At 51.3% G+C, this 26,335-nt stretch overlaps 11 protein-coding genes across 11 annotated transcripts; 7 read left to right on the forward strand and 4 right to left on the reverse strand.

The window, feature by feature from the left end:
* Positions 1 to 685: 685 nt before the first annotated feature.
* Positions 686 to 1,664, reverse strand: AKAW2_70633A (ribonuclease P subunit p30 family protein; the record flags this gene model as incomplete). The annotated part of the gene is made up of 2 exons (XM_041683237.1): positions 686 to 1,497; positions 1,589 to 1,664. The coding sequence occupies 2 exons, from the start codon at positions 1,662 to 1,664 to the stop codon at positions 686 to 688; spliced, it is 888 nt and encodes a 295-aa protein (XP_041547517.1).
* Positions 1,665 to 2,180: 516 nt separating this feature from the next.
* CKA1 (casein kinase II subunit alpha/alpha') lies at positions 2,181 to 3,397 on the forward strand (the record flags this gene model as incomplete). Its single annotated transcript, XM_041683238.1, has 4 exons — positions 2,181 to 2,295; positions 2,406 to 2,779; positions 2,827 to 3,246; positions 3,299 to 3,397. The coding sequence occupies 4 exons, from the start codon at positions 2,181 to 2,183 to the stop codon at positions 3,395 to 3,397; spliced, it is 1,008 nt and encodes a 335-aa protein (XP_041547518.1).
* A 1,341-nt stretch (positions 3,398 to 4,738) lies between these two features.
* On the forward strand, positions 4,739 to 8,181 carry VAS1 (valine--tRNA ligase; the record flags this gene model as incomplete). The annotated part of the gene is made up of 4 exons (XM_041683239.1): positions 4,739 to 4,769; positions 4,889 to 5,008; positions 5,106 to 7,118; positions 7,178 to 8,181. 4 exons carry the CDS (start codon positions 4,739 to 4,741, stop codon positions 8,179 to 8,181), a joined length of 3,168 nt encoding a protein of 1,055 aa, XP_041547519.1.
* A 425-nt stretch (positions 8,182 to 8,606) lies between these two features.
* On the forward strand, positions 8,607 to 9,654 carry RPF2 (rRNA-binding ribosome biosynthesis protein RPF2; the record flags this gene model as incomplete). The annotated part of the gene is made up of 2 exons (XM_041683240.1): positions 8,607 to 8,620; positions 8,682 to 9,654. 2 exons carry the CDS (start codon positions 8,607 to 8,609, stop codon positions 9,652 to 9,654), a joined length of 987 nt encoding a protein of 328 aa, XP_041547520.1.
* A 581-nt stretch (positions 9,655 to 10,235) lies between these two features.
* Positions 10,236 to 11,300, forward strand: AKAW2_70637S (Tim17/Tim22/Tim23/Pmp24 family protein; the record flags this gene model as incomplete). The annotated part of the gene is made up of 6 exons (XM_041683241.1): positions 10,236 to 10,250; positions 10,343 to 10,458; positions 10,545 to 10,571; positions 10,684 to 10,897; positions 10,950 to 11,173; positions 11,243 to 11,300. 6 exons carry the CDS (start codon positions 10,236 to 10,238, stop codon positions 11,298 to 11,300), a joined length of 654 nt encoding a protein of 217 aa, XP_041547521.1.
* A 1,451-nt stretch (positions 11,301 to 12,751) lies between these two features.
* AKAW2_70638A (Zn(II)2Cys6 transcription factor) lies at positions 12,752 to 13,886 on the reverse strand (the record flags this gene model as incomplete). Its single annotated transcript, XM_041683242.1, has 5 exons — positions 12,752 to 13,106; positions 13,162 to 13,208; positions 13,256 to 13,734; positions 13,792 to 13,820; positions 13,870 to 13,886. 5 exons carry the CDS (start codon positions 13,884 to 13,886, stop codon positions 12,752 to 12,754), a joined length of 927 nt encoding a protein of 308 aa, XP_041547522.1.
* A 226-nt stretch (positions 13,887 to 14,112) lies between these two features.
* Positions 14,113 to 15,635, forward strand: AKAW2_70639S (cytochrome P450; the record flags this gene model as incomplete). Its single annotated transcript, XM_041683243.1, has 2 exons — positions 14,113 to 14,633; positions 14,843 to 15,635. The coding sequence occupies 2 exons, from the start codon at positions 14,113 to 14,115 to the stop codon at positions 15,633 to 15,635; spliced, it is 1,314 nt and encodes a 437-aa protein (XP_041547523.1).
* Positions 15,636 to 16,030: 395 nt separating this feature from the next.
* AKAW2_70640A (uncharacterized protein) lies at positions 16,031 to 17,767 on the reverse strand (the record flags this gene model as incomplete). Its single annotated transcript, XM_041683244.1, has 4 exons — positions 16,031 to 16,394; positions 16,454 to 16,587; positions 16,642 to 17,152; positions 17,250 to 17,767. The coding sequence occupies 4 exons, from the start codon at positions 17,765 to 17,767 to the stop codon at positions 16,031 to 16,033; spliced, it is 1,527 nt and encodes a 508-aa protein (XP_041547524.1).
* A 2,068-nt stretch (positions 17,768 to 19,835) lies between these two features.
* Positions 19,836 to 21,758, forward strand: AKAW2_70641S (MDR family MFS transporter; the record flags this gene model as incomplete). The annotated part of the gene is made up of 4 exons (XM_041683246.1): positions 19,836 to 20,069; positions 20,121 to 20,458; positions 20,511 to 20,970; positions 21,033 to 21,758. The coding sequence occupies 4 exons, from the start codon at positions 19,836 to 19,838 to the stop codon at positions 21,756 to 21,758; spliced, it is 1,758 nt and encodes a 585-aa protein (XP_041547525.1).
* Positions 21,759 to 22,113: 355 nt separating this feature from the next.
* Positions 22,114 to 23,687, reverse strand: AKAW2_70642A (glycoside hydrolase family 76 protein; the record flags this gene model as incomplete). Its single annotated transcript, XM_041683247.1, has 4 exons — positions 22,114 to 22,695; positions 22,746 to 23,195; positions 23,248 to 23,492; positions 23,597 to 23,687. The coding sequence occupies 4 exons, from the start codon at positions 23,685 to 23,687 to the stop codon at positions 22,114 to 22,116; spliced, it is 1,368 nt and encodes a 455-aa protein (XP_041547526.1).
* A 1,768-nt stretch (positions 23,688 to 25,455) lies between these two features.
* Positions 25,456 to 26,220, forward strand: AKAW2_70643S (ureidoglycolate hydrolase; the record flags this gene model as incomplete). Its single annotated transcript, XM_041683248.1, has 1 exon — positions 25,456 to 26,220. The coding sequence occupies one exon, from the start codon at positions 25,456 to 25,458 to the stop codon at positions 26,218 to 26,220; it is 765 nt and encodes a 254-aa protein (XP_041547527.1).
* Positions 26,221 to 26,335: the final 115 nt, after the last annotated feature.

The raw sequence follows: 26,335 nt of genomic DNA on the forward strand, positions 1-26,335 counted from the left end.
TGCAGTATCAGTTAGAAGTCAGAGTAAGTTAGCAGTCAGATAGTAGACTCAAGCAGCGAAGAGAAAGCCTGGTTCGGTTGCCCGTTAGTATGATATTCTCACTATTGATTATTATCTGATATCAGGTGAAATTATATATATTATTACTGGTCCATGGCTACAGATGCTCGAATAAGTTGTACTGGTATAAAAGTGCATGGATGTCATAGTGACTTCCTAACTACTAGTACTGTCCAAAAGGATGACGCTAGGTATATTCACGGATGCGGTAATTTGTCATTGATTAGCGTTGATTCGTTACAAGGGCGACTTTAATATGCCTAAAGTCTAATGGCAAGGCTAGCTGCGGCTAATCACACCGGTATTGAATCATCGAGCATACAAGTGCGCTCTGGTGATTCAAGCGCTGTCGTGATGCCAGATGTCAGGAGTCTGTTCCTGTCAGAAACCCAAGTAACTTCGGTGATATAGAGGTCCTGGGCTCTTGCAGCTCCCTTGGGTTGGTTCATTTCGTCATAAGTATACTGTCAGTCGCACCAGCAAGCTGACGGCCTGACCGGCACAAGGCCCCTAGAGTCAGCCTGCAGACGATAGGCGAGGAATGTGGATCCGCGAGCAACTTGGGCAATCGACAAGCGCGCCCTTGCTCCGCTGTAGCACATAAGGTTCCCTCAGCTGAACTCGCTCAAGCTCCGGCAGACTCCAACCGAGCCTTCTTGGCCCGGCGCTTCATTTCGCGCTTGGACAGCGGTTTCTCCGCCTCTTCGCCCGTTGGCTCTGACCCCACCGATGCTTTTCTCTTCAAGTTATCGCCCGTGGCCTCCTGGGACTTCTTCTGCAACGGTACGTTCGCTTTCGTCTTAGTCACTCCCCCTGCCACGATATCAATGATTCCTCGCCAACTGGTCCGCTTCAGCTTGGCCAAGGCGGTCACCTTCCGGGCCTCCTCGCAGATCGCCTCTTTGCCACGCTCCTGCGAAAGACCCCAAACGCATGCCAGGTTGATCACATCCCAGGGTGCCCGAACAGCCAGAGCTCGCTGCGCCTCGCTCGAAATGATGATTCCCCGGCCGCGCGTGGCTCGTATCAACGACATCGCATTCCCGATTAGGTTGCGGCGAGCGTCAAGTCCGCTCCCGGTGATTCCTGGTCCATAGCAGATCTCAAATCGAACCCCACGTGATATAGCAGCGGAAACCATCTTGAACTTGAAGTGGAAGGGCAGTCGTATGGAGAAATCCAGCGAGATGATATCACACTCGAGGTTGGTGCATGCATTTAGGAGCGCCTTTTCATTGGTGGGCCTTATTGCGACGAGATCATAAACCTGAGTCAGGCTGGCAAGTCGCTGGTTCTGCGCTGGGTCGGAGAGGGTCAGGTTCAGGCGAGTGAGGAGCGTCAGGCCCTTGGGAACATTCTTTGGCGCTGGTGGGGGAGTAGGATTTGAGGGGAGTTTTCCAGTAATAGATTGGGATAGGGCAACGGTGGTGTAACCAACTGGTCGTCAGGTCAGCGCTTCATGTGGCCGTGGAGGGGGAGGGACTGCTCGATGATCGGGTCTTGTGCCGAGGGGAGAAACATGACGCACGTTCTGCAAGAAAACTTAAGGTATTGGAGATCTCGGGATCATCCGAGGCATAAGGCAGATTGAGATCATAGAACATGATGCTGGCAGTTTGCGACGAGCTTAAAAAGCTCGAATGCGCGCCGAGAGTACGTTGGAGACGGGCAGCAGAAGCAAAAGGATAGCGACCGCGTGCAAAAGAACTGTCCGAGAACGGCAATCGAGAAATCGGCCGGGAATGCAGGTTATTCCGGGCCGGCAGGTGATCTAGCCTTCAACGAACGGGAGTCCCGTGACTGCAAAGGCGGAGCGAAACGCTCTTACTAGCCTAAGCCCATTCTGATCTCCATCCCCAAAGACAGTCTATACTCGACCTTCACCTCTTCCCTCCTCCCTCCCCTTAATCGCTGGCTTCGGACGATAGCACGGCTGCCTTCTTGACATAGGCCCCCACCATACCTGGCCTCGCAGCTGCTGTTGTCTGTCCCCTCCATCGCAATTCTCCCCTCGCGACGACGCCTCTTCGCTCGCCGCCCTTCCTACCCCGCCGCTTTTTATCATCGATATACGTTTCATTGTGGGCTGACTCCGGATCTGCCTGCCAGCCGCCATCAACATGGCGCGCGTCTATGCCGATGTTAACGAACACATGCCCCGGTCCTACTGGGACTATGACAGTGTGAACATCTCCTGGGGTGTTTTGGAGAATTACGAGGTGGTCCGCAAGATCGGTAAGGCCAATACGACCGGCCGTCATCTACCCGCAAATACACCAAAAACGTCGTCCGGCCGCACGGCGAATGAATTGTGTACGTTTTGTGCTAACCACCATTTGGAACAGGCCGCGGAAAGTACTCCGAAGTGTTCGAGGGCATCAACGTTGTCAACTACCAGAAATGCGTCATCAAGGTACTCAAGCCGGTCAAGAAGAAGAAGATTAAGCGTGAAATCAAGATCCTTCAGAACCTGGCGGGTGGCCCCAATGTGGTCGCCTTGTTGGACGTGGTTCGCGACAGTCAGAGCAAGACGCCAAGCTTGGTGTTCGAATATGTCAACAACACGGATTTCCGGACTCTCTACCCGCGGTTCTCCGACTATGATGTCCGTTACTATGTTTTCGAGCTTCTGAAGGCCCTGGATTTCTGCCACAGCAAGGGTATCATGCACCGGGATGTGAAGCCTCACAATGTCATGATTGACCATGAGAAGCGCAAGGTAGGTCTCCGCTCAAATTTCCGCCGGCATTATGCTGATATGGATAGCTCCGCCTTATCGACTGGGGTCTTGCCGAATTCTACCACAAGGGCACGGAATACAACGTCCGCGTCGCTTCCCGTTACTTCAAGGGTCCTGAGCTTCTTGTTGATTTCCAAGAATACGACTACTCTCTGGACATGTGGTCCCTGGGAGCTATGTTTGCTTCCATGATCTTCCGCAAGGAGCCCTTCTTCCACGGTAACAGCAACTCCGACCAGTTGGTGAAGATCGCCAAGGTGCTTGGTACCGAGGAGCTGTTCGAGTACCTGGACAAATATGAGATTGAGCTGGACCCTCAATATGATGAGATCCTTTCTCGCTTTCCCCGGAAGCCTTGGCTCTCGTTTGTAAATGCTGAGAACCAGCGCTTCGTCAGCGATGAAGCGATTGACTTTTTGGACAAACTACTCCGCTATGACCATGCTGTATGAAATATCCCCCCTATTCGAGGAGGATCCACCTGCTGATGATTTCCAGGAACGCCTTACTGCCCAGGAGGCCATGGCTCATCCATACTTCGCCCCCGTGCGGGCGGCCGAGGCTCAGGCTGCCCGGAACAACACCACGACTGCCTAAGAGTTGAACGTGTGCTGATAGGACTATTTTCATACCCCTGCATCGGTATCCTCGCTGCAGCGAGCCATTTTTTCCAGTGTCGTTCTCCGATGTGATAACGAGATTTGATTCGGATGTTGAGTTAGTCTGTGTCTGGAATGGGATGCTGGATCTAATACTATAAAAACGTCACAAAACATTGTGCCGCAAGGGCCGGGGGGAAGTTTGTCGTGGCATGAATGAAAGCGCCACGGGTGCGATGAGTTATGGCATACGGAGACGACGATGATGACAGATGACATACGCCTAATATATCTCGACTCAATCCTCTTGGCATACCCCGTGAGTGGAATCTATGAGACGGTGTTTAGAGTGGGAAGGACTTTCGCTCCCCTGTTTGAACCTGCGTAACCATATAACCTTTCCCCATACTCTGCGCCTTTCTCGTTTCCGTTTTTCCGCGTGACTAGTTGGTCTGGTGTTGATGGGATCTCGTTTTACATGTGTCTGCGTTGCAATTCAATCTATCGCGTTTGCCATTTTACTGGCGTTTTCTCCCATAATCTGCATGCCAAATTCCAGTTTGATACGTCATTGACATCGGCGTGAGGACTAGTTATCTTTGGTGCTCATCTGATCTTGATTCCGATCTCTCCATGGGTGGGTGTTAATGGACTAGGGCCGGCACTTTGGGAGACCGGCCTGGGTTCGCGGAGTGCTGGAGGCTACATAGAGCAAAAGATGCCTTTCGACAGACTAGATGACGTATGCACAGGCTCTACCAAAGGCACCATATGATGTGACTGGAGGAAAGACGTAGTCCATCCTGTTGTAGTTGTGATTGTCTGATATCAAATAAAGTAGTAGAGCGACGGTCTGGCCGTGCCCTCACGTGACCCGAGCATTGACTCAAACCGGCGCAGGACGTGCAGGATTTCATCCGCGGAGGTGACTAGCAGATGAGTCACAAAAAAGGAAGACGACATTGCGAATCCCCAATCGCTGTCCAACATAAAAACCGAGGGTAGTTCCAGTCCAATTTCTGACATCTGTCACTGTGCATAGGGGACTGACGAGCAGTTTACTTTAGTTCCGACTTAAGGCACACTGCGTTCTCCACTGTTTGGGGGAGAAAGAGACCTCAGGCCCCGCACCCGGATGCTCTGATTCGTTCCGATCTTTTGCTCTGCGCCAGGAAATTTAATTGCCCGCATTCGCACAACGACCCAACCCCTCCCCCTCTTGCTCTCTCTATCGCCGTTTGAGTCACCGGTGGTCAAGATACTTATCCGTCGGTTCGTGGCGCGATCGGCGCCTTGGAGATTCCCTCCTCCCCTTTCTCTATATCGTCCATTTTCCAGAATGGCCCAGCCCTCTGCTCCCCAAAACCCGAGTACGTTCCTTTGTCGCCTTCCCACTACTCCTCCCTCCCTCCCCTCTTATCGTTCCATCCCACCCCGCAGGGGCTCAATGTGAATAACTGACTGACTGACCACCCGTTGCCTACTCTAGCTGGTGAGCCCAAGGCTCCCGTCGACGTTCCTCCCCAGGCCGACGACCAGTTGCGGAACCAGGATGCCAATGCTGCCGCTCAGCCCGCCGAGGGCCAGAAGGTGAAGAGCGAGAAGGAACGTACGTAACCATCCTCCGGACCATAGGACCATACGGTCCTGCCACCACCCGACATCCTGATGCAACAACATTCTGACAACTCGCTGGATATCTATAGTGGAGCGTGAACGTCGCAAGGCCGAGAAGGCGAAGAAGTTCGCCGAGAAGCAGGCCAAGGCCGCTGCTGCGAAGACTGCCGCCCCCAAGGCCGAGAAGAAGCCTAAGGTCGAGAAGGAGAAGACTACTGATGCGTACGACCCCAAGGTTATCGAGGCTGGCCGTTACGAATGGTGGGAGGAACGCGGCCTGTTCAAGCCCGAGTTCGGCTCGGACAACAAGGTCAAGCCTGAAGGTTACTTCGTCATTCCCATCCCTCCTCCCAATGTGACCGGTGCTCTGCACATGGGTCACGCCCTTACCAACGCCCTCCAAGACACCATGATCCGCTGGCAGCGCATGAAGGGCAAGACTACCCTGTGGCTGCCCGGTATGGACCACGCCGGTATCTCCACCCAGAGTGTCGTCGAGAAGATGCTCTGGAAGTTGGAGAAGAAGACCCGTCACGACCTGGGTCGTGAGGCTTTCCTCGAGCGCGTGTGGGACTGGAAGAAGGAATACCATGCCAACATCAAGAACGCCCTTCGCAGAGTCGGTGGTTCCTTCGACTGGACCCGCGAGGCCTTCACCATGGACCCCAACCTGTCCGCCGCCGTCACGGAGACTTTCGTTCGCCTCCACGAGGAGGGCATCATCTACCGTGCCAACCGCCTGGTCAACTGGTGTGTGGCTCTGAACACCTCTCTGTCCAACCTCGAAGTTGAGAACAAGGAGGTTGAGGGTCGTACTCTCCTCGACGTGCCGGGCTACGACAAGAAGATCGAGTTCGGTGTCTTGACTCACTTCTGCTACGAGGTCGATGTCGATGGTAAGACCGAGCGTATCGAGATCGCCACCACTCGTCCCGAGACCATGATCGGTGACAGTGGTATTGCTGTCCACCCCGACGACAAGCGCTACGCCCACTTGGTCGGCAAGAACGCTCGCCACCCCTTCGTTGACCGCTTGATGCCCATCGTTGCTGACAAGGATGTCGACCCCGAGTTCGGTACTGGTGCCGTCAAGATCACCCCCGCCCACGATTTCAACGATTTCAACCGTGGAAAGGCCCACAACCTCGAGTTCATCTCTGTGCTGAACGACGATGGTACCTTCAACAGCAAGGGTGGTCCCTTCGCTGGCATGAAGCGCTTCGACGCCCGTTACAAGGTCATCGAGATGCTCAAGGAGAAGGGTCTGTACGTCAAGTGGGAGAACAACCCCATGAAGATTCCTCGCTGCGCCAAGTCCAACGATGTTATCGAACCCATCCTCAAGCCCCAGTGGTGGATGAAGATGGAGAGTCTCGCCAAGCCGGCTCTCGAGGCCGTTGAGAAGGGCGAGATTGTCATCAAGCCCGAGTCTGCTGAGAAGAGCTACTACCGCTGGATGACCAACATCAACGACTGGTGTTTGTCCCGTCAGCTCTGGTGGGGTCACCAGGCTCCCGCCTACTTCGTTCAGATCGAGGGTGAGGAGAACGATGACAGCGATGGCGAGCGCTGGGTCACTGGCCGCACCGAGGAGGCTGCCCGGGAGAAGGCTGAAGCCAAGTTCCCTGGCAAGAAGTTCAGCTTGGTCCGGGATCCTGATGTCCTTGATACCTGGTTCTCTTCTGGACTGTGGCCGTTCTCAACCCTGGGCTGGCCCAACAAGACCCACGACCTGGAGAACCTGTACCCCACTTCCGTCTTGGAGACTGGTTGGGATATTCTGTTCTTCTGGGTTGCCAGAATGATCATGCTTGGTATTAAGATGACCGGCCAGGTTCCCTTCCGGGAGGTGTACTGCCACTCTCTGATCCGTGATTCCGAGGGCCGCAAGATGTCTAAGTCTCTGGGTAACGTTGTTGACCCTCTGGATGTCATGGAGGGTATCCAGCTCCAGGAACTCCACGCCAAGCTGCTCACCGGTAACCTCGCCGAGAAGGAAGTTGCTACTGCTACCAAGTACCAGAAGAAGGCTTTCCCCAAGGGTATTCCCGAGTGTGGTGCTGATGCTCTGCGCTTCGCCTTGGTTTCTTACACTACTGGCGGTACGTTTCACCCACTAAACTCAAAGCAAAAGAAACTCTTGCTAACATCCATTATGTAGGTGGTGATATTGCGTTCGACGTCCAGGTCATTCACGGTTACCGCCGTTTCTGTAACAAGATCTACCAGGCCACCAAGTTCGTGCTTGGCAAGTTGGGCGACAACTTCAAGCCCAAGGCTACCCCTACCAAGACCGGCAAGGAGTCTCTGTCTGAGCGCTGGATTCTGCACAAGTTCAACCAGGCTGCCAAGGAGATGAACGAGACCCTGGAGCAGCGCGAGTTCTCCCAGTCTGCTCAGATCGTCTACCAGTACTGGTACAGCCAACTCTGTGACGTCTTCATCGAGAACTCCAAGTTCCTCCTGGCAGAGGACGTCCCCGCTGAGGTGCAGGAGTCTGCCAAGCAGACCCTCTACACTGCACTGGAGGGTGCTCTGACCCTCATTCACCCCATGATGCCCTTCGTCACCGAGGAACTCTGGCAACGTCTCCCCCGCCGTGAGGGCGATGCCACGATCTCGATCATGAAGGCCAAGTACCCCGAGTACACTCCCGAGTTCGATGACGTCGAGGCCGAGACTGCCTACGAGCTGATTCTCAACACCTCCAAGGCTGTCCGGTCCATCATGGCCCAGTATGAGATCAAGACCAAGGCCGATGTCGTCATCCAGACCTACGACGCCACCAGCTACAAGACCATCTCCGACGAGCTCACCAGCATCAAGTCGCTTGGTGGTAAGTTCCTGGGCGATCTCAGCGTGCTTGGCCCTGAGAACACCGTTCCCCCGTCGGGCTGCGTTGTGGCTCCTGTCAGCTCCCAGGCGGCCGTCTACCTCCGTGTGTCCAAGGAGGTGGCCCTTGAGCAGGAGCACAAGGCTAAGGCCAGTCTTGAGAAGGCTCGCGAGACCGTTGGTCGCCAGCAGAAGCTGATCAGCAGTGCTGGTTGGGAGAAGGCCAAGCCCGAGGTTCGCGAGGCCGAGCAGAAGAAGCTCCGCGATGCCGAGAGCGAGGCCGCTCGGTTGGAGGAGCAGATCCGCGAGTTCGAGAAGCTGCGGTTGGAGTAGATGCTCTGAGTTGATGGGCTTTGAGTAGATATCAGTGATACACATACAATGGACTTAGACACCAAAATAACAGTTTTTCTTTTTGTTCATTTCGATGATATTGTATGTCTTGTATGTAGTGGCTGCACGTGACCCGATTACACTCCCTTATTGGTAATGAATACTTATGTCACATAACTTTCTTTCAGAGCACACCGTATTTCACTACCAATAAAGAGAATATCTAAGTAAATATGATAGAAATAGATGTATCCTAACTGGCAGGCAGGAGCATTGATGTTGGCGTGGAGACAATAAGCTTATCGATAAGCGATGCCAAGCCCCATCCGCCAAAAGTTTTTGCTCCGCCTTTTTTCATTTTCCGCAGCGAACTCCAGCATTCTCAATCTCCTCCACTGCCCCCCAATCTCGTCCCATCCGCCAAGATGCTCCGAGAAGTGTACGTTGATACCATAATCTACTACTACTTTGAATACGGCTAATGGATTCTATCAAAACAGAAAACCTAAGAACGCGCGCACCGCGCGCATCCTCAAAGCCAAAGAGCCGCAACTTATCGAGCCCCCGAAACGGACTCTTCTCCTTCACGGATCGAAATGCCCTCAACCGCTGCACACGGTGCTGAAGACCTTCCACTCACTGACTCGGCCCAATTCGGTTCTATTCCACAAGAAGAATGCCAACATCCACCCGTTCGAGAGCGTTGAGAGCCTGGAGTTTTTGGCCGACAAGAACGAGTGCGGCATGGTCGTGTTCGGAAGCAGCAACAAGAAGCGCCCTAACTGCGTGACGCTGGCTCGGGTGTTCAACTCCAAGATCCTGGATATGTGTGAGCTGTTGTTGTTGCCGAATCAGGACCAGACGGCTGGGTTGGAGAGTCTGCAGATTGGTATTGGCATGCGGCCGATGCTGTTGTTCTCGGGCAGTGCTTGGGATGATGAGACGTCGACGGCGCATGTTATGCTGAAGAGCATGTTTGTGGATATGTTCAAGGGAGAGACGAGTGATAAGATTGATGTTGAGGGTCTGCAGTATGTGTTGATGATTGGCGCGGAGGAGGCCACGGACGGGCTGGCGCCTGTTGTGCACCTTCGCTGGTACAAGTTGCGGACGAAGCGCAGTGGGCATAAGTTGCCTCGTGTGGAGTTGGATGAGATTGGTCCTAAGTTTGACTTCAAGGTTGGACGTCTGCAAGAGGCGCCGAGGGAGGTCATGAAGGAGGCCATGAAGCAGGGTAAGCGGCCGAATGAGGAGATCAAGCTCAAGAAGAACATTGGGTTGGATTCGATCGGTGATAAGATCGGTCGCGTGCATCTGGGTAAGCAGGATCTTAGCGGTCTGCAGACTCGTAAGATGAAGGGTTTGAAGCGTCGTGCTGGTGTCGAGTCGGATGATGAGGAGGGTGATGCCGATATGATGGATGTGGATGAGATTTCGGAGGATGAGGGACGCAAGCGGACGAAGACGGCCTGATGTGCTTGATCACACTACAGTTTATTCATTTCTTTGATGCGCATACTGTCGTCTACTATTGTCTATCTACTATCTAGTATAGTCTACCTCTCTATCGGCGTTCCGGGGGTTTGGATTTCACTCTTGACTGAGGTCAAAGCAGCTCGCTCGGACCGGTATTGTTGATATGTGATGATGTTTTAGACATGCAAAAAGTTGTTACTGTTCAAAATATATGATCAATAAATCTTCATCAACCTAACATGCAACTAATCCTACTACTCTTCTCTATTCCGGTGTGTCCACGTGACATGACGTTCGGCTCTCACATGCCGAGGATCTTTGGAGCTCGTCGCGGATCTGCTTCCCTTCCTTAAATGCCGACTTTCCTTTCCTTTCCCCCACCATCATTACTTGCCATGCTCCCCTGCCACTCCCTCCCTTATGAAGCAAGCAAGCAGTGCTCCTGGCGACTGCGGCTGCATACTCTCCCTGCTCTTGGAAGCTGTCCGGACGTGAAATAAACTCCCTCATCCTACTAACCTCCGCGCTCACTCACCGGATCCGTGCCGAGGTCCGACGACCAAACAAGAAAGAACAAGATGGATGCTCTAATGGTGAGTTATGAAGCCGGTTGTTCATTCCAACACAGCCAGACCTTAAAAGCTTGAATCAACTTGAGATAAATATGATTTTGACCGCAATACAGTCCCGTCTTGACTCACTAGTCACAAACCCCGATCTTGCGCCGCTCTTAGCTCTCGTCAAAGGTGTGCGCAATGGCGCCGTCTACGGTGCCAAAGTGCGGTTTCCGCATGCTTTAGTGTATGCATATCATATCATACTACCCTTGTTATTATAGCAGGTTATGGTATAGGTCAGAGCTAATCAGTTATGTGCTTTCTGTGCAGAATGATCTTCCTCTTCCGTTCCGGAACGTGAGTGCCCGCATTCCTCTGTCCCTCTTTCCCCCCCTCTCCATGGGTATTCCTCCCAGTCAGCACGGTTGAAGACCACGAAAGCTAACAACAACGATGTTTCTTGATACAGAATTCGAGAAAAGGTCAAGCTCGTTCTTAAAGCTACCCGTCAACACGCTCGCAACCTAGCCACCTTCGCACTCATCTGGAAGGGCGTCATGCTCGCACTTCGCAATATAAACCCCACCACTGGCGGAAAGGAAGGCAGATACGATAGTTTCATGGCTGGGTTGGTAGGAGGGTACGTGGTCTTTGGAAGACACAAGACGAGCATTACGCAACAGGTAGGAATCCCACGACGCCGGGGGCGATGATCAGAAGTTAACGGGAGTCCAGATCGTCATCTACGTCTTCGCGCGCGTTATGCTCGCAATGGCCAAACTGGCCGTCCGGCCCAACATGCACCCGCTGTCGTCGTCGATTACTCCGGATGCGAGATCCAAGATGGAGAGTAATGCCTGGCCAGTATTCGCCAGTTTGACATGGGCCTTTGTCATGTATATTTTCCGGTGGCACCCAGATACCCTGATGTCGAGTTTGAGGAGCAGTATGGTGTATATGTACGTCCTCTTTACTGTTCTAGTGGCCTGCGAAAGGCCGTCTAGGTGGCTATATACTGACTCTTGCAGCTACGCCGACTCCGACCACTGGGATTCGTTCCGCAATTTCTTGATACACAACAAATAGAGGTGGTGTGGAGTGTATCCGTGCTAAGCACTTGGGTTTCAATTTTTGGTTTGTTATACTTTCGTTCATTGGGTTGTCGCGTTCACGGGGCGTATAGATTGGTGTCAAGGTTGGCATTGTTTTTTTTTTTCTTTCTTGTTCATGTCTATGCCTAGGGTATTCTTATTCAGAAACTCGAGCCCTCCCGCTGGCGGATAGGGAGTTGGTAGTGATGGTGGTTGTGTGATGTGGTGTACATGATAAGATAGAGTGAGAGAGATAGGTAACGGTAGCTGTTGAGGTATCAGATTGTCATCCAGGTCATAATTCAAATACGAAGTAAACTCGATCTACAAATACAGCTTAGACATGCAATTCGGAGAATAGTCAAACTGCACGCATGTGCATTAATCCTCCGACAGCTTGATGCATACTACCTCCTACTCCTACTTTAGATCATCATATCTTAGCTTTCCTCAAAATAATCCATCTCCTATAATCAATCCAACTCCGTTCTCAGAATCGACCCACGTAATGTATTAGATGATAACCTATTAGCAAGTAAAAGTAAACAAATAATACACTAAACTGCCCCCACCATATCCAAACACGCCCGACTCGGCCACGCATTCTCCGTCCCCAACATCCTGAAATACTCTATTACGCGCCATTGATCTCCTCGACCGGTGAGAAATTGTGCTCCTGCGATACAGTCATACAAGGTTAGCTCCAGTAGGTTCAAAGACCTAAGTTATATATCCGTTGACTATATCACAATACCGGTAGTATACTTTGGATCCTAGGGTAGGAAAGGAGGTGGGGTATGATACTCACCCATAGCGACACAATGGGAGGCGTTGATCCGGCATCCGAAGTGGTCGTTTGAGAAGGATATTGCGCAGAGCGCGTAGACGTGTGGAAGGATGGTGGTTTTGAGGAGGTGGTGGTGGTGGTATGTTAGGGTGTTGTTCGTGTTGATGTTTGTATCTGGGGTGGTGTGCGGTGGTGATGGTTGGGGGAAGTGCGACGCGAGGAGGATCTTGGCTGTGTGGTAGAAATGGAGGCCGACGACTATTTATATTTTCATTCATAAGTTATTGATCGATTGGTTAGCTACCTGAGTAAACACGTGAAAAGGGAAGTCTCAAGGATTTGGGACATTGGGGAAGGACATACCATGCCATGGACAAAGCAACCTAATCACCGGGAACGTGTCTCGTTCCTGCTCCTCATAGTAATACGGCTCAAATGTATCCGGCACATTACCCCTCCAGTCATCGATATATTCATCTAACTGAGCCCTCGGCAACAAACCCGGACACTCACGACCAAAGCAGTGATTGATCGCATGAACTAGCAGCCACGTCATCCTATTCGCCCAGTCAGCATCTGTCTGGGGATAGCTTTCGTCCAATGGCCAGCTAGATACAGCGATCTTAGTGCTGCAGCGGCCGAGAATGGCCATGCGGATATCAGCCCGCACGTAGGAGTAGAAGGTCGCTTGTAGTAGACCCCCCTGTGCGGGTGGATGCTTGCACAGAAGGGTCGAGATGTGCGAATGATCCTGGGACTAGGTGGCATTGGCGGTCTATGTGGTATTCGTCGTATTGCTCGGACATACGGAGGATGGTGATGGTGGCGAGCACGGCTTCGTCCTGGACTGCTGAGCCTACGTCGTTGAGGATTGGGATGAGGAGATTGATGCATGTGGATTGGTATTTGTCTTCTTCGGATGACAGCTCGGTTCGCTCGGGGTTGAGGAGGCGGAGGATGTGCGCGGAGCAGGCCATGATGGCTGTGTGGAGGAGGGTGCATTGGAGCGATAGTCTGTGGTTTGCTGTTAGGTTTGCTTTCTGCGAGAGCAAAGGATGTGAATGGATACCGAGGAACGGTATATGTATAATGGCGCTCAGGGCTGGTGACATCTAGCTGTTACATTGTCAGGGCATGATCGTACTATTAGATGGTTGGTGTACCCAGGGTCCGATGTTCTGCACAAAGAAGTGTAATAGTTCGCCCTCTATGGTTGTTAGTCTCCGAAGCGCATGTCTGTAGAAGAAACCAGGCCTGGGGATTGGTGCAGTCGGCGAAACTGTGTACGGGTTTCGTGGGAAGGATGGACTCGATGTTGCTTCTCCTGACTCAGAGGCAGGATAGCGAATGACATTATGCGGTAGGGCTCGGTCGTTAGCGGGGAGAGCAAACACCACCGGTCCAGTAGGAAATAGAGACGTTGATGGCACTTGAGTGGGTTCTATCACCACCGGAGTAGATGCAGGGTGCTGTGTTGAGACTGAAACGTCTATCTCAGCATTTTGGGTGAATCCTTCTGCTTGAGCTACGAGAGTCGACAATTTGCTATGTCGAAAGGCGATGGTCCTAGACCGATGTTGAGCGTAGCGACAGGAGTGACTTGACTTCGAGCAGCGACTACAGACAGGTTGAACTCCATCGCCTGTGAGGGATCAGCTCTATAGACCTGGCATAATCTCCGAGTTCACTGGGCCCTTACATCGCACCTTGCGAGATTTGCATGTCAGACTGCGTTGTCTCGGTCAGCATACAACTCTGCAGTCAAGAGACAACTTACCAGGTTTTCTTGCGCATTTTCCAGCATTCGGGAGGCGGCAGCAGTGAGGATGGTGGAAAGACATGCTCGGTCTTTTCTTCCTTTGCGGGGAAGTCTCAGACAGCCCTGGTTTGCTGCAATGTTCCCGATCAGGCAACTCGGCGCCGAGGGTGCAAGTATATCAGCTTTATCTGGCATCGAGCTGCGTGACAGAAGATTGAGGCAGGATACTGCTTGCTATTTGGCTTCTGATATCAGCACATCATGTACAAAGAGATTATTGTCGTGTTTAGTATTCTTATCGTTCTCAAGGCTGTCCTCGCCCCCATATACACATATCTTCGTGACCCCAAAGGTCTGAAGCGCTTCCCTGGAGTGTCAGTCGCTCCCTTAACTGATCTCTGGAGAGTATGGAAGCAATATCTTCGTACACGTACCGTGGCAGTTCATAAAGCACACCTCAAATATGGCAGCATTGTTCGAGTCGGGCCAACCCACCTCTCCTTTTCAACGCCTGAAGCAATCCGCCACATCTACGGCCACGGAACACCAGCACTGAAAGATGATTTTTACCAGACATTCAACTCAACTCACCTCAACGTATCTGACGCTCAGGATAGAGATATCCATAGTATCAAACGAAAGCGATTTGCCATTGCCTTCTCCCAGAAACGTATCGTTGAGCTCGAGCATGTGGTTCAAGACCACCTGCGGCGTGTCTCGCGCATACTGGACTCTTCCAAGGGGGAGGAAGTGGACATGAAGCAGATAATGATGCACCTCTTGTACAACCTCATCTTTGACATTTTCTTCCACCACAATCCCCACTTCATAGAGCGAGGCAGCACCAGTATCACTATCAAAACACCGTCCGGGTCCCCATACAAAGGCGAAATTCACCATCTGCTTAGTAGCGCCTTGCACATCTCCACCAGCCTCGGATGGGCACCAAAGCTCAGGGTCATGCTCAAGCATCTAACCTGCTGGCATTCAGGCTGGAAGCACGGTACCAGCTCCAACACATCACCACGCACTTTGTGCGCGAACGAGTAAGCATGGACATTGAGCGAGTGGACGCAGGTCTCCCGCCACTAGACGATCTTATGACCACGCTCGTTTGGGACAGAAACCGCGAGCAACCTCTGTGTTTGGAGCTGGGTGAACTAGTGACAGAGGCCCAAAACCTCTTCAGTGCTGCCGGAGGAAACACCGAAATCTCTCTGACCAACATCATCTGGTACCTCGCCAGCAATCCACACGTAGTCCGACGTCTTCGTGCGGAACTTGCAGATGCACTTCCACTACACAATGATTCATCAAACCCCATATCATATGACTTGGTCAAAAACCTTCCCTATCTCCGTGCCTGCATAGATGAAGGCCTACGTCTTCGTCCCTCCATCCCCGGTGGTCTTCCTCGCGTTGTCCCGAAGGGAGGTATGATGGTGTCTGGTGAGTGGTTAGAAGAAGGCACTACCGTATCTCTATCCACGTATACCGTCCACCGTTATCCGGATGTCTTCGGTCTCGATCCCGAGCGGTATATCCCTGAGCGGTGGTTGCAGCCTGGGTCGCGTGATATGCAGCGCGGGTTTCTGGCTTTCTCACAGGGAGGAAGAGGATGTCTGGGACGAAATATTGCTTATTTTCAGATGCAGTTGGTTATTGCGGCGTTGGTCTGGAGGTATGATCTTACCTTAAGGGAGGAAGGGTGGGAGTTGGAGACTATGGAGACGTTTAGTGCGCATACGGGGAGCTTGCCTGTTGTTGTCACGAGACGGGAGTAGATTACGATGTTTTGGTAGAGTAAGTATCAGCAACAGTAAATGGGAGGTGGACTTTCTGAAAATTGCGTTCTCATGTAGGTAAGTAATTTGGGGCATGCCAATGTTACTCCGAAGCCTTAATATTTGCATACGCAGAACATGGGAGGTATTTAACAGATCTTATCTCAAGTATCAATTACCATCCCTGGCGATGGTCTGTATATGAAGCGATGGTATAAAACTCATACATGCCTCCTTGTCGTACCCCTCCCAGCTACCAAGCCTCCCTTGGGCTGGCTCAGTAACCCAGTTCTTTATATACCTAGTGTAGACTATTGACAGAGTATGTACATTCGTCCAATTCTGCCTCATATTCGGCTTTCTCCCAGCTCCTGCTGGCAGTGCAGCTACTGCATTCATCCTATAGTTGGCTCGGGAATGCCAGCACACGGGGTCTCCAAAGTACTCATTGGCAGCAGACTCGTAACGGTCCCGTTGGCAGCAAACATCATCGCATACCCATCAGGATGATACGCAGGCCATCCCATTGCTGGGAGCGCATTGACCGGGTCCCGCATGAACGCAACATAGAGATCTTGCCAGTGGGATGCTACGGCGGTCTCGAAAGGCGTAGCGGGTCCGCCATACTCCGAGTATGTGCCAAAGAGCAAGGGGAGTTCGGAGCTGTGGTAAGCCCCTTCCCAAGGTCGAGGGGAAATGTTACTGAAGTTAGCCGTATTGAAGAAGCGGAAGGAGAGGGATGAGGTGTTGTAGCGAAGACTATATTATCAATAAACGATCAGATTTGAGCGGAAAACATGGGGTGGATAAAGACGCACTGCCCATTGTAGTTTGCCGGACAGAGGTGGGTGGACACGGTCTCTTCGTGAACGTAGGTCATGTTTGGACCTTGGGGTCCAGCCCAAGCAACCAAAGAGGCTTCTTCATTGGCGTTGGTGCCGAGAATAGCGGGCTTGATGGCAAGACAATCAGCATAGAACGAGTATCAGGAACGGTAGCTGCTCACAAGCTTTGAGTAATTTCCTGCATTAGCCCTAGCAGTGTAGTCCTCAAATTTGGTCACATTGTCCACAATAGTTGTGAACTTCAGAGTAGGACCGGTCGAGTACAAGGTGTAGTTTTCGTAAAACTGAATGATGGAGTCTGCGCTAACGTTCCTCATGCAAGCCAATTCTGCTCGAGGGGAGAGATCGCCGCAGCCCATGTGCTCAGCCACAAAGGTGAAGTTCGTATGCTCGAAGTCCACACTGGAACCTGTAGCAAAGACACTGCCTGAATGCATGATCAGGCCAGACACAATGGGATCATCGGGCCAGGCGTAGTTGTAATAATCCGTGCTGGCTGCTCCAGAGCTCTGGCCCCAGAGAGTAATCTTGGATGGGTCTCCTCCAAAAGCAGCAATATTATCACGAACCCATTCAACGGCGAATCTTTGGTCAAGAAGTCCGAAGTTTAGGTTCTGCTGGGTCTCAGCCAGGCCTGCAGCGTTGGGAAAGCCGAAGATGTTGACCCGGTAGCTAGAGTTGTAAGAGATCAGTTGCAAGGCCGAGAAGGAGAGACATCCGTTGCCAAGTACAAAACGGATCCAAGCAATGGACAAGAAAAAGGACTCACTTGATGGCGACGACAATATGAGACTGTGTCCTTTGGATCCAATTACTCGGATCAAAACCGTTCGTCAAGAGCCCTCCCTCGTAGAACCCTCCGCCGAACATCCAGATCAACACTGGCAATGGCTCATCCGTCTCATTGACGGCATGCAATGGGCTCCAAACATTGAGAGTCAGGCAATCCTCTGATGTCGGTCCATATGGTTGTAGCCAAGGAGAGTCAAACGTGTACACAGATGGGTCTGTCTTTGTGATCAACGGATATTGCCGGCAAGAAGGCCCAATCTTCGTGGCATCGATTATTGCCTCTGCAGGCTTCGTCTGGGGAGGTGCAAATCGTAGCTCGTTCACAGGAGGTGCTGCAAAGGGAACCCCAAGAAACTGCGCAACATCCGGAGCTGAACCATTGATCATGCCATACAGCCGCCCAACGGTTGTATCGACAGTTAGACGAGATGCTGCCGCAGTCACTGCAGAAAGCTGAGCTGCAGCAACGAAGAAGCTGAAGGCTCTTACCCCCATTGTTAAGCTGCAGTTTCCACTGGTAGGTTCAATCGGGTCGACAGCAGAGAAGCAATGACCTTAACGCCATGTTGAAAGTGACATACAGCCATACTAATACTTCTAAGTTTTTGATAGCATGATGCTTGATCGCTCACTCTTTTCCGAGGACGGCAAGCTAGTAGATTCTACATTGGCCGCCAATGCGTCATTTGTGCCGTCAACTCCACATTTGCAGATGCACCAGACGCGGAGAATCCCCGAAAACTGGGGAAGGGACTTCCAGGGTCTCCCACATTGGTCCGGAGTGTGGATTCTAACTCCTCGAAGGAACAGCTCGGTAGGAATACTCCGACAGACGAGCAGGCGGAGTTCAAGCCTATTTCGACTTAGCAGACACCTCGTGTCGCTTACACGCCTATCCGTATAGCCGATGCAACAATACTCCGGTCGTTCGAGAGGCTATTTGGAGCCCGAAGTGGTCCTAGGGAAAAGAATTAAGCCGGTGTGAGGATTCCATCAAATTAGAATGCGAGCATGGTGCTCGTCAGTTGAACGTTGATTGTTGCAGTAAAGCAATCAAGAGACGAGACATATGAACATAAATATTATTTTTTGCTTACTAATAAATGGTGCATAACTATTATAACATCGCTCTTTGGTCTTCGTTTCCTCACACTATCCCTCTATCAATCTATCACCCCTACGCAGTTCCCTTACTGCGAGTCAGTATCATGATTCAGCTCAAAAAAAAAACACAGTCCGGAGGTAATTTGCTGATGACATTGATGAGATTTATGATGCCGAGTTTGCTACTGTTCATTGATCCCATCTGGTCTTCTTCTTTACTTCGTTTACTTTTCTATAAGTAGTCTCTTTACAGCAATGCTCCTCGTCATAGACAAAATGCTGAAAATGAGTGCCCTAGCCGCTTGGAAGCAGAGCCAGACGCAGTATGTTCAATTCTATCATGTGTGATTCACTGTTTCCTTACCACTTCTACCTAGAAGACAACCAGGCAATCAACCGTAGAAAGGAGTAACCTGCCCAAACCTTATCCTCAGGAGATAACCTACATATGTGTTCTGGATTGACAGAAGGAGGGCAATCCTCAAGTCTCGGCAAGATACCGGAAGCACGTCCAGGAGAAGTGATTCATGTTACCAAAGGCAAACCCTTGGCTTGGGGAGGAACCGCTATTCTTGAGCGATTGCCTTCTGGTGCCGTTATGAAGGCACCTATTCCAAATCCATATTGCCCTCCTGAAGAAGAATACCACCGTCGTAATATGCGGCTTGATGCCAAGGTTTATGCAATGATAGGAGAACATCCATGTCTTCTCAAAATACTGAGTTGGGATCAAGAAACTTGCTGCCTCACTATGGAATATTTGGACGATGGGAATCTCAAAGATTACGTTCAACATAACATGCCAGATATAACCCTTCAACTTCGACTCCAATGGTGTGAACAGGTTGCTAAAGCACTCAGTGTTCTCCATGCTCATCACATCATACACTGTGATCTCCTCCTGGCTATGACTGGAATATCCCTCCGGTCTTTGGAGACGACATTTTCGGTCTTGGGTCTCCCCTATTTCGTAACGGGTGCACAACAAAGCCTGATGATATAACTTCATTTTGGGCTAGGAAAATAAGGCATCCTGTTCAGATAAGTACTACGGTACTAGACCTTTCTCACTAGATCATACTACTAAAACCAATTACTGTATATACTATGCGCCAGCAGAGTGGAGCTGTCAACAACTCAAAACGATGAACTGTCATACAATTGACGTGGGGTTTACGCTAGATCCATACCTTCAGTATTAAGCGACGAGAAGCCTGCAACGTGCATAAGCATTGTGTCTATGAGATCGCTCTACTTCTAATTACTCACTCGGCAAAGAAGGGATGAAAGATGGAGAGAATGTCGGCAAACGGGAACCCCAGCCAAGACACAGACAAACTGAACAAACAGCCGTGACTCAATCTTTTCGCCCTGCATCCATCTTCCCCATCCTATCTTCTCCTCGCCAAAATCCTTACAGGCTGATATTGGCGTTCCATTTCTTGGAGAAGAGGTCCCAATGGCGTTGGGTTCTTCTAGAAATTCGATTGGTGCCGATCGGCAGCCAATCGAAATGCTATCCACGTCCGGAACCGTGAGCGAGAACTATGGACCTGATCAATGCGGTTCGGAGAATATAGTATCCAATGCACAAGATCTAGAAACTCCCCCACACGGACCTCAGTCCGATGAACCTGAGACTCCTGGACCTCGCAGTAACTGGAAGATCTTTGCAACTATGCTTGCCCTTTCGGTGTGTTTCTCTCTAGATTTTCCTATTTAACACCCTGCTTATAAGAGGTAGCTTGCGCTCTTTATTTCCGCACTTGATCAGACCATTGTGGCTACTGCTACACCTACAATCTCGTCCGATCTGCATTCAGCATCCGGTTATGTATGGATCGGAGGTGCCTATCTCCTCGCCAATGCCGCCAGTTCCAACATTTGGGCCAATCTGTCCGATATCTGGGGGCGAAAACCTATCCTCCTCACAGCCGTTGCCCTATTCTTTGTAGCATCAATCATCTGCGCCAAAGCCAATGGTATGCCCATGCTGATTACCGGCCGTGGTATACAAGGTATAGCTGGTGGTGGCCTCATCCAGCTGATCACAATCACCATTTCTGACTTGTTCAGCGTCAGGTACTGCTCACACCTCTTATTCTTTTCTGGTATGTAGCTGACATTAAGATAGACTCCGCAGTCTGTTCCTCGGATTGATTGAGTTCATCTGGGCCATCGCTGGTGCCTTAGGGCCGATCGTAGGTGGGGCTTTCACCCAATCTGTTTCATGGAGGTGGATTTTCTGGATCAATCTTCCCGTCTGTGGAACGGCCTTTGTGCTGCTCTATGTGTTCCTGGACATACACAATCCAAGGACCCCCGTCCTGGCCGGAATCAAAGTCGTGGATTGGTGGGGGAGCTTCTCCATGCTCGCACTCATTATCCTGCTTCTGCTAGGTCTGGACTTCGGAGGCGCCACATTCCCCTGGGGCTCTCCCAAGGTGATCTGCCTGATCGTCTTCGGCTGTCTGATGTCGTTCGCCTTCATCTACAGTGAGAAGAAGCTAGCCAAATACCCCCTCATGCCCCTTGGCGTATTCAGGAACCGGTCCAACGTCGCCTGCTTCCTACTCGACTTCACACATGGCTTTGTACGACCCTCCCCCAACATCCTCACATCAATCACACCACTAACCCTTCCCCCTCCCACCAGGTCTACCTCGGAGCAGAATACTACCTCCCCCTCTACTTCCAATCCGCCAAAGAATCCACCCCATTCCGCTCCGGCGTCCTAATCCTCCCCTTCGTCCTAACCGAAGCAGCATTCAGTCTCTTCTCCGGCCTCCTCATCCACCGCACGGGCCGCTACCTCGAAATCATCTGGGCCGGCACTGCCATCGTAGTTCTCGGAGTAGGCCTCTTCACCAACTACAGCGCCACCTCCTCCCTCGGAAAAATCGTCGGCTACCAAATCACCGCCGGCATGGGCTGCGGAATGCTCTTCTTCCCGCCTCTCCTCGCCCTCCAAAGCAACATCACCCAGGCCAACACCGCCAGCGCAACCGCCACCTTCGGCTTCATCCGCAACGTCGCAATGGCCATGTCCGTAGTGCTCGGGGGTGTGGTGTTCCAGAACAGCATGGACATGCGACAGGACGGTCTCAAGGCTGCGGGGCTGTCCTCGTCGCTATTGGCTGAGTTCTCTGGCACGGAGGCGGCAGCTAATGTTGATGCCGTTCGCGCGGTCCAGGATCCAACTCAGCGACACGCTGTGGCGGATGCATATGCGTGGAGTCTTCGTAATATGTGGATTATGTATGCTTGTCTGGCTGCTTGTGGGTTCGTTGCTAGTGTGTTTATCACTCGTCAGCATCTTAGCGAGGAGCATGTGGAGACGAAGACCGGGTTGAAGGAGAAGCAGCCCATGTTGGAACAGTAGGTCATTTCCTTGGGAAGGAATGCTATTGTGCTCTTGTGGCCGGTTATCGGGGACATTTTTCTACGTGATAGCGGTTATCGATCGCATTAGAATGATTATCAAAGTTCGTGATTTTTTTCGGTCTATATACCATGCAAGATACTGTGTTTCTTTTTTTGAAGTTGATAGGATACCGTGACAATTACCAGCAAACTGATGTACATACAACACTCCCTAATAGCAATACACCCGAACACTGTCATATGAATCTTCTTCTCATATATTAATATAGTGTTTGCAATGGTGTTTTTTGCAGACATATCGTCGTCTAATTATTTACACAATATATACAAAACTAACGCCAATTATGGTATCATTAACCGAGCATCAACCATGCCATCAAGCCAATCCAACCCCCAGCAAAAGCAACTGTCACGATGCCCGCTCCCGCGCGGTCTCCCGTGGTGATCGTGCTTAGAATGGTCTTGTCATCGGAGCTGTCATCGGTTCCGGCCGACGGATTGCTGGTGCTGTTGCCTCCCGTGCTGGAAGTCAGCGGTGCAGACGAGGAGTTGAAGGCGATCATATTCGACGAGAAGACGCTGGTAACGCTCATCTGTTCCTCGAGACCGCTCCAGCCATCCCAGGTACTGTTCCACCATCGCACGCCGCAGGTGTTGTTACCATACCCGGTGCAGGTTGCGGCAGCGCCCTGGGCAGATCCTTGCAGCTTGGGCAGGATTCTGTTGTAGGTGGACGGAACCAGTAGGGCTGTGTAGGCGAGCCAGGCAGAAACGAGACCCTTGAAGATGATTTCGTTGTCGTTACACACCTCTGTCGGTTCACATAGAATCTCCGTTAGGATTTCACCGCCGTGGCTCGAAGGGAAGAACGTGTTCAACGTGCGATTCAGCAGGCCATCGACGGCGTTCATCCATTTGGTGCTGGTACCGTTGGTCTGTGACAGGTTAGGAATTAATCATTTCTCGATGCTGTGGGCTGACCTACGTAATTGTACATGTACGCAGCTCCTCCAAGATAAGCGCCGTAGTTATAGCTCCACTGGTTATCTCCTTGGGTACTGCAGTCGTTTGTCGTCGATGTCGAGTCAGCGACGTTCCAGGTTGAGTTGCTCAACAGCGGCGTCGTGGTCGACCAGTCCCAGATGCGCTCTGCCCAGTCATAGTAGGTCTGGTTGCTAGTATAGCGCGCCAGCCGAGCTGACAGTTGAAACAGACCACCGTTGGAAATGGCGTTTTTCATGGTATAACCCGATTCGTAGGTGTAAATCTGCCACCGCATACCCCCGTCGCAGGTAGAATTATCCCAGCGGGCGACCTGGGTATTGAAGACACCCTGCGCCAGTGAAAGCCAGGAGTATCCATCGCTAGAGTCGGGAAAGTTCAGTTCGGCACCAGTCATAGCGGCCAAACCCCAGAACATTTGATCGTCGTTACCCTGGATGCCTTTATTAGTTGGGCAAGGGACAGTCATTAGGCGAGAAACTCACGATGTAGCTACTCCAGTTCGCCGGCATGTAATCGCAATCGCCCGACTGCCACTGCATGCCCTGGATGACTTCCTGGTTGTAGGTGGAATCCCCCGTGTAGTGATAGTATTGCATGAGCGTCATGAACATGGCGCCACCTTCCCACCAAGTATTGGGGATCTTGCCCGGAATTTCGCCAGATTCATTTCCTTTGTAATGCTTCATCATGCCGTAGGCGGCGGTTGATGCTGCATTCTTGACCGAATCTGTGAACGAGAGCGGTTAGGTTCATCTGCGTTTGGGTTGCGGGGATTGAGCCATCAACCCTATATCAGGCCCGATTAGCTACCACGGATTGTGAATCACATACCCTCGCTGCTGATATCAAGACTGATACCTTGGACCCCAAGTACCGCCAGGGCCAGAATCAGCACACATCGTAGCCACTGATTCCCCGCCATTGGAAAGAAGATCACGACGGCACAATCACAGGATATCGATACAAGATAAGGAACGGAAACCCGAAAGCGAACAGGAGGCAAAGACTAGCGAACCGGGGAAGGCATTTCAACGCCTTTGACTGGATCGGAACTGGTGGGCAAAGAGTTCACCTTATGAGACTGGATTGGCGCCAACAAAAAAGTGACTGCCTAAGCCGGAGTCGTCACCCTCCGCACCAGCGTACGTCAACCAACAATCTGCCATTTCTTGTCCGAATGAATTTTGCATGCCTTAAGTCCGACCTCAATCCAGCTAAGGCTAGCTCGAAATTCTTTTTCCGGTACCTGGTGCGTCACACTATTGATCCAAGAAATATAAGGAGACCAGAATCCCGGTGAGGACCGAGTTTCAGCAGTGTGTTTTCCAGACTATCAATTGGCAGCTGATGAGTATACTCATTTTGATTGCATAATTCGAGGGGGAGAATCCACTCGTTGTCCACAAAGCATTGGACAAGCCTGCGCCGAGGAAGATGCCCAGACAAACTGGCATCCAAAATCCGAACTACTGACGAGTCTCTGTGGAGCCCAAGCGAAGCGCGATAACGCTTTCAACCTTTTAGACCGGGAGATTCCACTGCCGATCCACTACCGTGAAGTCGGTTTTACTCGTCGGTTTTTTGGCTTTTTTGCCAGCCCCGATGGATCGCCCCGATTAGTCAGAGGCTTAGCCTCACGTGGCAGTCCATTGGCTGACTCAGCTGATCCTGCATGTCCAAAGGAAACTGACGGATCCTAGCAAATTATTCACGAGAATAAAGCATCAAAGGTAAGGAGTTGATGATTTCGCTATCAGGAAGAGAAATCGGTGTGCCTGTGTGTTAAGGTGATGGTGAAAAACTCCAGTACTGTTTCAGCTCTTCGTCTGCCAGCATCAATTGGATGGCTGGTAGTAGCGTGCATAGTACTATCTCTGAATATATATTTGGAGCTAAACACTGCTGCTGGATTGTGTGTATTCAGAGATCTATCACACACTTGATATGATCACGAATTGTATTGCTCCGAGTTCAATTGTGAAACCACTAAGAAAATATTCAGTGGCCGTATGAGAACATAAATAACAGTGTATAAGCGAAGCCGAAGAGGTGAAGATAGACGGAAGAAGGAGAAGAAGGTACTAGTACGTAGAGGAACCTGATCACCTGACCTTATAGATAGGTCACATTTGGAAGTGACCAACCATTGAAACCGGGACAATTCAATAGATAATGCGGTCATTGAATGACACTTGTTAATCTTTTAAACGCCCGTCATCCCTTGCATTGCGACCCGCATCTCAATGTGCCAGAATGCAAGTGACGGGCCCGGGAAGAGGGCTAAACTTCCGGTAAGGAGGAACTACTACTTCCAAAAATACATCTCCCAGAACAAGAATTGGGATCTCTCCCATGTCCCACAAATGATGTTATCAATGATGAAAAGACCCCTTCTATAGCAGAGCAACGTTGATCTACTCCTCTTCTCCAACCCAATCAATCTGACGTCGGGCCCTTCCGACCGCCGATCTTAGCGTCGATACTATGACGGCGACTCCCGATGCCCTTCTGGGGTACTTAGATAACAAATCATCACCTCATCCCGCCCTTCTCCTCTCATTCCCCATCTATCAAACCACTCAATTCAACCATTCGGGCAGGTCCCCCTACCTTCAATACTTCTTCCAAACTGTACATTATTTCTTCTTGCAAATAACCCGAAAAAGAACATATACTTCTAACACACAACAATGCCACCACCAACCCTCACCACCAGTCCACTCCTCAACCTCACCCCCGCTCCCCTCACCCCAGATGCCTTCTCCGATTTCGGCACAGCCATATCATCTCCCCTAGCTCGCAATATCACCACTCCTCCACCAGAGAGTACCCTGAAAACGCTATCGCCAGTCCCCGTCCTCGCCAATCAATCCTCTGCCCTGAAGTACAGCCCGATCGGTCCAATGACTGATAATTACTCCACCGCTCCGAGCGGCCGGCCCTCTTCCGCCCGCATGACTATGTTCTCGTGCTTTCCGCGCAAACTCCGCACTGTCGCCCATAAGAATGTGAATGTGTTTGACGTGCGCATTCTGGAAAGACACCCCTACACTACGCAAACTTTCACCCCAATTGATTTGTCGAGTCAGGTGAAGACGTCAGGCGCGGGAGGCGAGGTGGAGGAGGAGCCGTTCTACTTGGTTATTGTGGCGCCTTCCTTGAAGGGCACTACGGCTACTGCGAGGACGGACGATGGGAAGACTGTAAAGGTGGTTGATCCGCCGGATCTGAGTCGCTTGAGGGCCTTTGTGGCTAGGGGTGGTCAGGCTGTTACGTATGGGGCGGGAACGTGGCATGCGCCTATGGTGGTTATTGGGAAGAGGAGGGTGGATTTTGTGGTAGTGCAGTTTGTGAATGGGGTTGGGGATGAGGATTGTCAGGAGGTGAGGTTTGGGGAGGGCATCGCTGTAGAAGTATCGGGCGAGGGAACTAAGAAGGCTCTGGCGAAGCTTTGAGAACGGTTGCAGTAAGGGTGGAAGCTTTTGCGGGGTATATGGTTCATTGTACCTTCTTATCAAAATGGCTATTGTACATAGATTGTGAATGATATGACATTACTGATGGTATGGG

This window comes from Aspergillus luchuensis, chromosome 7, assembly GCF_016861625.1.
Source record: "Aspergillus luchuensis IFO 4308 DNA, chromosome 7, nearly complete sequence".
Taxonomy (NCBI): Eukaryota; Fungi; Ascomycota; class Eurotiomycetes; order Eurotiales; family Aspergillaceae; genus Aspergillus; species Aspergillus luchuensis.